This window comes from Quercus lobata, chromosome 1 (genome assembly GCF_001633185.2).
Source record: "Quercus lobata isolate SW786 chromosome 1, ValleyOak3.0 Primary Assembly, whole genome shotgun sequence".
Lineage (NCBI taxonomy): Eukaryota > Viridiplantae > Streptophyta > Magnoliopsida > Fagales > Fagaceae > Quercus > Quercus lobata.
Window position 1 is genome coordinate 29,756,491 of NC_044904.1, and position 10,000 is coordinate 29,766,490.

General features: G+C 47.7%; 1 protein-coding gene and 1 pseudogene across 2 annotated transcripts in view; one reads left to right on the forward strand and one right to left on the reverse strand.

The window, feature by feature from the left end:
- Positions 1 to 2,205, forward strand: part of LOC115986198 — a 3,953-nt pseudogene extending 1,748 nt beyond the window's left edge. The window contains exon 2 of the transcript XR_004090610.1: positions 1,458 to 2,205. The product of XR_004090610.1 is annotated as an NADH-ubiquinone oxidoreductase chain 2-like (transcript). The remainder of the gene's footprint in view (positions 1 to 1,457) is intronic.
- A 5,088-nt stretch (positions 2,206 to 7,293) lies between these two features.
- LOC115955153 lies at positions 7,294 to 8,343 on the reverse strand. Its single transcript, XM_031073238.1, has one exon. The coding sequence runs from the start codon at positions 8,250 to 8,252 to the stop codon at positions 7,737 to 7,739; it is 516 nt and encodes a 171-aa protein (XP_030929098.1). The 5' UTR covers positions 8,253 to 8,343; the 3' UTR covers positions 7,294 to 7,736.
- Between the last annotated feature and the right edge of the window lie 1,657 nt (positions 8,344 to 10,000).

The following is a 10,000-nucleotide window of genomic DNA, read 5'->3' on the forward strand; positions in this document are numbered from 1 at the left end:
ATTCAAAAGGCGAACAGCCCCCCAACTAGTCGTATGGGGGGGGTGCTTGTGGTAAGCTGCCTTGGATATGAGGAATTCCTAAAAAAAAAGGCAAAGTCCGGTATTTGACGAAGATCTTTCTATCAATAGATAGGATTTAGTGTTCGATATAGGGGATAGGATCCATCTGCTCTTTCTCTCTCCATTTTTTTTTAGAGAGAGCGGATATAACGATATAAAAAAGAATCGGGAGATGATAAAGGATTACATAGACATCTAAGGGGATGTCTATTCTATTCCTCTTTTTTTAGAGAAAAAAAAGATATCTCGTTTATCTATCTTTTGTCTATCTATCATTGATTCTATCTATGAATCAAGTCGAAAGACTTCGTTTTTTGGTTCCCCGAAGCCCCGAATGGATTGGATCGTTTCTGCCAACAAAATGAACGCGGAGCCCGTTCCGAATGCTTCTCCGATCCGGAAGTTCTCGCGAAGAGAATAAGATGCTGCTCCCCCTCCCTCTGTCTTTTCTCGCTTTGCTAATCTTTCCCTCTAACGCGGGCCGGGCGCGGGAGGAAGAAACCTAAGAGAAGAGCGTCTTCTCTTAGGTCCTTTTTTCTTTTTTTAGTGCAACACAGGAAAGCGCCCTCTTTTTGTCATCCCTGCAGCTTTCCAGATTTTGTATTGAACGCATGGCGTAGCTAGGACCTTCAAATCATGTTTGAGCCTATGTTCAAACCAAACCCACCCCCTTATTTGAATAAGGCTGGAAAGAATGCCCGCCAAGTTCAGAAAAGGGAATGCTTCTCCCAACCATTAAAGGAAAGGCTCGACGAAGGGAGGGAGATGCGGCGGGGGAAGGAAAACGCTTTCGGAGATCGAGATTTTATTTGTTTTTCATCGAAAACGAAGAAGGCCGAGGATGGCCTACGGTGCGTGTTATCTGAAGGGAACACGCTTTTTCGACCGCGGTGGTATGATTGCCGGGCTCTCTCCTCGTTCCGCCCGCTGGCCTATTGGGATAGCAGCCTTCGGGCTTTGCCAGCCCTTATTTTCTAATAAAGAATTCCGACTCGGCCCGGGAAAGCGCTGGCAACAACAGAAAGGAAGGGGTCCATGTAGCTGCTGCGCCCGCCCCCTTCTTAGTCAATGGGGCAGCAGGTTCGGCATCTACTAGAAAATAGAGAATCCACTTCAGATAACCACGCCTCTGCTAGGCAGCGTGTGGAATAGCCGAGAGCGGACCTTTTTGGATATATAATCCAAGTCGAGAGTGGAGTTACGGGAACAGCCGTCTGATGGAAAACGACTTTCACGTTCGGTTCAGAGAGCACTTTTTTCGTTGAGAATTCCTCGTTCCCTTTCGTGTGAATTCCCCAGCGGCGAATTAAAAACTTGTGGGGCCCTATCTATTCCATCTCTCGAGCCCCGAAGAAAACCCCCCTCCCCTTCGGACTCCATATCTCTTTTGACTCTATATATGTGGGCACCTGATATCTATGAGGGTTCGCCCACCCCGGTTACAGCATTCCTTTCTATTGCGCCTAAAATCTCTATTTCTGCTAATATTTCACGTGTTTCTATTTATGGTTCCTATGGAGCTACATTGCAACAAATCTTCTTTTTCTGCAGCATTGCTTCTATGATCTTAGGAGCACTGGCCGCCATGGCCCAAACGAAAGTAAAAAGACCTCTAGCTCATAGTTCAATTGGACATGTAGGTTATATTCGTACTGGTTTCTCATGTGGAACCATAGAAGGAATTCAATCACTACTAATTGGTATCTTTATTTATGCATTAATGACGATAGATGCATTCGCTATAGTTTTAGCATTACGGCAAACCCGTGTCAAATATATAGCGGATTTGGGCGCTCTAGCCAAAACGAATCCTATTTCGGCTATTACCTTCTCCATTACTATGTTCTCATACGCAGGAATACCCCCGTTAGCCGGCTTTTGTAGCAAATTCTATTTGTTCTTCGCCGCTTTGGGTTGTGGGGCTTACTTCCTAGCCCCAGTGGGAGTAGTGACTAGCGTTATAGGTCGTTGGGCGGCCGGAAGGTTGCCACGAGTAAGTAAGTTTGGGGACCGAAGGCAGTTCTCCGTGCACCGGACACGTAGCTTACCGAATCAGTTGCGACACGGATGGGAATGCATGCTACGAAAGATAGGATCGAGTCTGATACATCAACCGTCTACTCAATATCCTTGTACGAGTCCACAATCACTACACGAGATGAACCTTGGTTTGGTGAATGGAAGTTGGCCTTAGGTGTAATAGGACTCCCAGTTACTGCGCGCGATCGTATACTGAGGTGCTCCCCGCCGGTTGTTGGAACGACGCGAGCCGGGCCGGGCCTCGATTCAGAAAGATGTAGAGCCCAAAAGTATAAATAGGGGGTTACAAATTATCCATCTCATTGGGGGCGGAAAACGAATAGACATCTCGATGTGATACAGCCTTTTCTATTTTAGTTGGGAAAGAACGGCGAAGTCCATCCGAACCGTCCAATGAAGAATAAGAGGAGAGCAAAGCGCCAATGGCGCGCGAAGCGCATGCGGAACGGGCACGGAGAAAAATAAGTGTGGAGAAGAAGCAGCCGAGCTCATTCCCTTCGCTTCCTGGGCCCAAAGCAGTGCAGTCTTTCCTGGCCAAATCAAGGATTTGGGGCTTCTTGCTACGCTACTTAACTATAGAAATCTATTTTTTTTAGTAATATATATGAATAGAAAGATAGATCCATCCATCTATCCTATCCGATTTCCATTTTGATATCTAAAAAAGAATCGATTTCATTCAACGTTTGATTCAAAGAACTGCGCTTAGCCCCCCCGCTCATGAAACGGCTCTGCTGCAATGGATGGCAGAGGGTCCGTAGTACCCCAAGCACTGGAGTGATCCAGTAGCCGGGAAGGGGCCTAGAAGTGCCTACTACTACACCACACTACACTTGGCTCTACACCTACACATTTACAGAGCTAACCCCCGTCCAGTCCCTGGCAGAGCTAAGAGGGCTTCCATCCTTATTCCTTATCCCCATCTTCGCCCAGGCTAACGGGGCCTTACTTATTCAGGGGGGAGAGTGGAGCCTCAAGAAGCACTGTTGAGAGGAAAATCCTTGGCCCCTCTTCATTCTCTACAGGGTTCCAAACCTTTCTTCAACATAGGTGACAACGAGCGAAGCAGAGATGGAAGAGATCGAACACGGGAATAAGAAGCAAGCTCGCCTTCCTTTTTGATTTTTTTGATAGAGGGGGATGGAGAAAGTGGACAAAACAGACTAGCATTTCTCATCGAACAAATACGGGAAAAGAATCATATTGAAAACGTTCCTAACCAACCAGCCCCTTCCTTCGTAGAGCCGTGTATTGTAAGTGATCCGAACCTGCCCGGAGCAAGCCCCCCATAGAGGCAAGTGAAGTTGGTGAGCCGTATGATGGGCAACTATCTCCTGCGGTTCGGAGAGGACTCAGCTGTTAGTTAGTACCCCCTTGGTTTCGGGGTGGACCCTTTCACTCTATTTTATTATATACGCTTAGCGAAAAGAATGTTTTTTGATACACCTAGGACATGGATTCTATATGAACCAATGGATCGTGACAAGTCGTTACTACTAGCAATGACTTCCTCTTTCATTACTTCATTCTTTTCATATCCCTCTCCCTTGTTCTCAGTTACTCATCAAATGGCACTCAGTTTATATCTTTAAGTTCGATCATCGACAAGGTTCAAAGAAAGGGTGGGCCATTGATAAAGAATCGATTCCAAACCACAATGCTAGCGGATGGCGGGCCTCCGTCTGAGACTCTACCCTGCCCGTTGGATGGATGGTGCTTCTTTGTCCCTCCCTTTCTGAGAGGTGATCCGCCAATCCTTTTTCAACCTAAAGGTTGATTTCAAAACCGGGACGAAGTTTGGTCAAAATGTAGTCGTTGAAGCCTTTCTGCAACATCTTCTGTCTATGGCCACGCTACGAGTCCGCTGTCAATCTTGCTTTCGAGCCGGAGTTTGCTCGTTTTAGTCCATACAACGCCTTCCTGAGTCGACTAACTAGATGTGAAGAAACTGATCGCCCTGGCGAAGGTGGCATGTAAACCTCCTAATGTGGTTTTCAACTCAGAAAAGCATTCCCCACATCTCACTGGAACGAAGGCTACTTTCTCACCGTGGCAACTGCAATCAGAGCCCTACAAAAGTAACCTTTGCCAGTGGGGCAAAAGTCTTCTCAGAATCGATACCAAGAGTGAGTCTGAATTTCCCTCAATAGTGGTCTTTCCGTCAGGAAGAGGTTTGGAACCCTGAGTACAGTGTTCCGGGTGTAGCAGGAAAAGAAGCTGTACGCGAAACGGTGCTCAGACGAAAATGCTCTTTCTCGGCCATTGGATCAGCAAGGGTGTGATTCAGATGGATCAAGAGAAGATCAGGTCTGTTGTGGACTGGGAAGTGCCGAAGAAGGAGAGAGCAGGCAGCAGTTGGTGAAGCCAGATGCTCGAAGCCATTTTAGATACGGCAAGACAGCTCAGGAAGAGTAGAAAGTTGCCACAACCAAGGGGGGGTTGTTTGCTTTATAGGAATAGGAAGCCAAAAAACGTGAGCCTTTTTACAAACTTCTTAAAGGGGGAGAGCGCCGGGGCGGCGTCAAGGAGAACGTCGTGACGCCATCAGTTTGGAGCGCGAGGCCGGCAGAGCTTGCTGCAAAGGAGATAAGAAAAGGCTCCGCAGAGGAGATCCGGTAACTGTTATGAATGTGGAGGAGTGGGGCATTTTGATCGTGACTATCCCAATGTTCAGACGCACGAATGCTGCTGGGGGAGTGCAGAATAGACCAGCTGAAGATGGAAGAGTGAACGTTGTGGAGCCTAGAGCCCGGGAAGCTCTAAAGGTAAGTTCAAGTCGGAAACATAGCGGGGGTTCTGAAGCTTAGGAGAGGAGACAGTTTCGCTGTCGTTAGATTGTGCGGCAACATGAGCCAACGTCAGCAGAAAGGAGGAGGAGACGGAAGGATGTATTCCGAATCTATGTCGGAATTGGCCAGTGCAAAGATGATCATTGATGCTGGGAGTTCGGATAACATAGCGTCCACGGAGATGGTGGATCAGTTGGGGCTTCCGCCCTTTTAAGTAAGGGCCTCATCCAAAGCCCTGCCCTATCGAATCAGACCAAAAAGTGCATAACCAGATTGGAAGCACGGAGGTTAATTCGCAATGGGCTAACTCACCCAGCCATGATGCATGACAGAAGAGAGCGAGCACAAAATGGAGTTTCCCTCTTGGGTGAGGCTCACGTCCGGAAAGAATCTTTTTCAAGACTTTCTCACCTATGTTGAACTTTCCCGTGCATTCTAAAATGCGGCATAGCGAGCTTCGGTCCCAGCCCGCTTGCTGTCTCCTTTCGATAATCTAGCTTGGTCCTTTCTTTTACACCTTGTGGAAAGTGGAGTGCATAAGCCCTTTTAGAGTTAGAGATAGGCTTTTACTGCTCTCAAAGCGTATCGAAGACCTTGGAGCAGGACTCACTTCGATGGAGGATTCGGAGTTTCCCCTTCCACCGTTAAACCATTTTTAGCAGTATCGTGCATACAATAAGTAAAGTAATTCATGTCAAGAAGGGGAGTGCGGCTACGCTTACTCGAGCTCTTTCCTTCGCTTCTCCCCTGGCTTAAACAAGCCAGTCGCTAAGCCCCCGACCTATCGGTCAGTAGCGGAACCCCCTCTAACGAGCAGGTGAACCACCTCGTGTTGTTAGTTCGCTCTCATGGACCGATTGTGCTACTTTCAACCCTGAGTAGCGGGTATTAGGTGAGGGGATACCTGCAGAACCGTTTCATTGTGGAACAAGCTACGCACCTTTGAGTTCTCGGGGCTAGTGATCGGTAGTTTCAGAATGAACGGTAGGATTCATAGGCAAAATGAGGGGGCTACCCCTATTATGCATGAGGGCTAACTGAAGATGCACAGAAAGTCGTGATTGGCAACCTCGCAGCACAAAGTCAATCAAAAAGGCAAGTGAAATCAGCTAAATCCGCATAGGATAATACATCGGAAACGAGTTAAGAGTCGGACTAGGATTCTATCATTCCTCCCTGGCTGGTGGGAACTGTTGGACCATTGGCTTCTTAGCCGACGTAAGACCTTCATCCGGCAGCAAAAAGCTGTCCCTTTGGAGCAGCTCAAACTTATTCCGGGTATGAAGAAGCGGGAGTGCACCACATAGAGGAGAACCCTACTCGCCTTTGTATGCCAAGTCACTGGACCGGCGAAACGGATTCCCCCGAGGTTGAGCTTTCAAAGCGGGATCGTTCCAACGCGCCCACGCCTTACTGCTTATTCGGGGGCGGGTGAAAGCGCTTATGGGACCATTTGACATTCATAGCCTTTCAATCCTATTCGGATCTTGCAAGACTGGCATATGAAACGAAAGTCATCCTGAAATATGCTAGGAGCCTCTTTCCCACATATCCTAACCGGACATTTTACTATTTGGTCGAGCGGAAAGCCGATTCGTTGGACGGAATAAGCAGAGGAATGAAAGAGAACACTTACTTACTCTTACTGCTGATTTCATTCAAAAGCGAAGGAAGAAAGTGACTCGACCAAAGCAAACAGCAAGCTGAAAACGCTAGCTTTAACTTGAAATTGCGAATAGAAAGAACAACTATGTAAGTAAACCTTAGCTAGTCCGTAGGTCCGTTAAGGAAGTGGAACGAAGCCAAAGCTTGACTTTACTAAACAAGCGAGAAAAGCCCTTTCTATGTTATTAGTAAAGCGCTAACGCGCCCCTTATTGAAAACGGCCTAGCTAACGCGCTTTAGTTTGATTGCAGCTCGCGCGGGCGCTCACGTTTTTTGGCTGAGCCGTATCTTGCTGGTAATGGATTGATTCTGGAATCTTGCTTGGTTTAGGCAGGTAAGTGTTAAGAGGCTCTTTAAGGCTTTCATTAGGTATACATAGCTACACATAGGAGTTTCTTGCAATACATAGTGGTTGGCTTCGAATCACATGAGCCCATATAGATGTCCACCCCTATTCCCTCTAAAGCTCTCCCAATGGGGAACGAAATCAGTCCATACAAGGACCTACTGAGTCATCAACCCTTGCATCTATTTGATGCATCATCACATGGCCGTCGTGTAACTCCTCGAGAATCATGTCATTCGCCTGTCACGTGTTGCCACCAGAGTCATAAATACTCGAAGTAAGCTCATGGCTCGCCCCAATCTCTAAAGGGGCTTATACGAGCGGAGTGCTTAAGCCCCTTTAGAGATTGGGGCGAGGGCGGCTTTGATGAGAGCTCAGGGCCGAAGGCGGCTTCGCTTAGTACATAAGCTGATAAGACCTGCGGCAGATACAGTAGAGCGCATGCAAAAAGGAGCTTCTAAAGTAGACAGCAAAAAGTGAATTGCCTGCCATATGAGACAGACAAGCCGCTCCTTCACTATTGCAGAGCGGCTTCGCTCAATCAATGCTACAACATTTTAGTTGAGTCTAAGAATTTGGTTTTTGCTAGTGGATTGGAGCGGCTTCGCTATCCCATGCAAGTAAAGGGCCAGTCCTCCTATCGCGAACCTACCCACTTATCTACCGCATCGAGGCGAGCATCTCGGCTTGGCTGGAAAGCTTTTATATAGCAAAAAACCGGAAGGCTCGGGTCTTTCCGAGGCCAGAAGGATGGAGAATAGGGTAGGAATGGATAGGGGTAATGGCGGGTAGTGAGCTCTATTGGGTCCCTAGGGTCGCTTGGGAGCACCTTGTTGCTACTGAGGATCATAATTGGCCGGAGGCGCAGCGTTGTTATAAGCGGGTCTGGGCGGGGCTTGCGCTGGGTTTTGCGGTTGCGATTGGGTAGGAGGTTTTTGAGTGGGTTGGGGGACGGCCCCGGCCCCCTGGATGGCTTGCTGATTCCGGGTGCTCTGTTGTCTCTGTGCATTCTGCTGTGCTTGAACCGCATTAATTTGATCCGGAGTGATGGTAACCTCTTGAGTAGGCTGCTGGGTTCTTAGGGTATTCTTCGGCTTGCCCTCTCCCCCATTAGAACAGTTCCTGAGGAAAGTGATAGACCCGTCTTTTATACTCCTCTGCATGCGGGCAGCTCGTTCAAACAGTTGAGGGAATGTTCGGAAATCTCTTAGCACCATCGCTTCCTTGATGGGCCCATGCTGGTTATCGATAACCATTTGTACTGCATCTTCCTCTTTTATGTTCCATTTTGCTTTAGCTGCTAAATTCCTCCATCGGTTAACAAAGGTTATGAATTCAAAACCGGGCTGCATTTTTTCATTCACCAGATCACAGAGATTGGGGGATGCTCCACCTAGTGCAACTACTGGCCGGTGAATCCGTCAATCACATCGTCAAAACTACGTAGAGCATCAAGGGGGAGAGATGAGTTCCACTTGAGTGCTTCCCCTTCTAATGACTTCTGGTAAAGGTGGATAAATAACCCAGACTGGGAATCAAGGCCTCGGCAATCCCCACAGAAGGACAGCAAGTGATGATATGGGTCGCCGACCCCATTGTATTTACTAAACTTCGGTATCTTGAACCCTTCCGGCAGAGCTACATCTGGATGTCGGCAAAATCCTTGAATCTCAGTTTCCTCCCGTATTGGTCTGCTCTACTGCAGCTTGTATCATTGCCTCAATCTCCATCTTTCCGAGAGGCTTCTCCATGGGGACCACAGAGCGATCATAGTAAAACTCTTCAATAGGAGATTCATAAGCGAATCGCTTTCGAGGCCTCTCGGATTGCCCATTCATGAAATAAGGTGCAGGAGTTCTTTGCATCCGTAGAGGAGGCTCATCCATGATTGGTAATCGGACTGTGGGTACTTGACTGGATGCCCCTCCATTGATCTTGGCTTGCTTCATTCAGGAGACTAGCTACTTGCCTCAGGTAGCTTGCTTCATTGCATTCATTCATTCTTTGTTTGATTATTCGGGCTTCTTCCGATCCGCTTGACATCATTTCCCTCTACTCCAAGTATTCCGAAGTATGTTCCTCCTTTCGTGGTTCTTCAGGTGCATTATTCACCGAGCTCGAGGGCAATGCGCCTTCCCCATTGATCACCATGACTTGTCCTATTGCTTCGGGGATTTTTATAGAATACCCTCTTAGTTTTGAGTAGGGGAACCCATTCTGAAAGGTTCTTCTTCCTCTTCCGCTTTTCCCCATCTTGCTAATCATAATGAAGGGGCAGGCAATCGGTCAAAGGTATTCCCAAGTCGGAATTCCGGCAAACACCAAGAAGTATCCATTCTTAGCACAAAGAAACCGCTGGCTTTTAGAGAATCTTTCCTCTTCAATTATGCACGATTTACTGGGGTTGTCCTCCTTTCTTGGGAGTTAAGCGATGAGTTGGGTAAGCTTCCTAAGGGTATGGCTTCACGGGGGCGACTAAGGACACACCCAACCAAACGGTAGGTCAAAATGGTCTCCTTTGGTACAATCTCCTCCGCCGGGTCTATCCCGTACGGTTGTTTTCAACAAGTAGTGCAATCAAAAAGCATTCTATGAACGAATTCCTTCATAGCCTTCATAAATAGAGTAGAGTAGAAAGAAGACTCACTACTCAATTCGAAGGCGACACCCCCTGCTGCCTTTACGAAGATTTCCCTTCTTTGCTTCTTTTGTTTGAAATAGGACCGGACGGGGTAGAATCAGGTTGTAAAGAAAGAAACCGCCAGGCCAGAGCGGGGGATTGTCCTGTCCTCCTCACTGACCACAAAGAAGATGGCTCTGTCGCTAAGCAGGCCGGCAGAGAGGACACCAAATGCCTAAACAAGACAAAAACCTACTATATGCTTAACACAAACTTGCAGGTCCTCCCTCTAGCACACGGGGATCGGCCCTACGCACCGGGGACGAAGCGTAGAGGTCACTTTAGCTTGTTGTACCGGAGTGGTTCATCGTCAAAAGAACAACAATGGGTTGTAGCATTTCCTATTAATTTGTCTAGGGGATGTAAAAGAGGGCTTTCTCGTCTAAAGGCAGGGGTGAGCTTTCTCACTATACAATGACC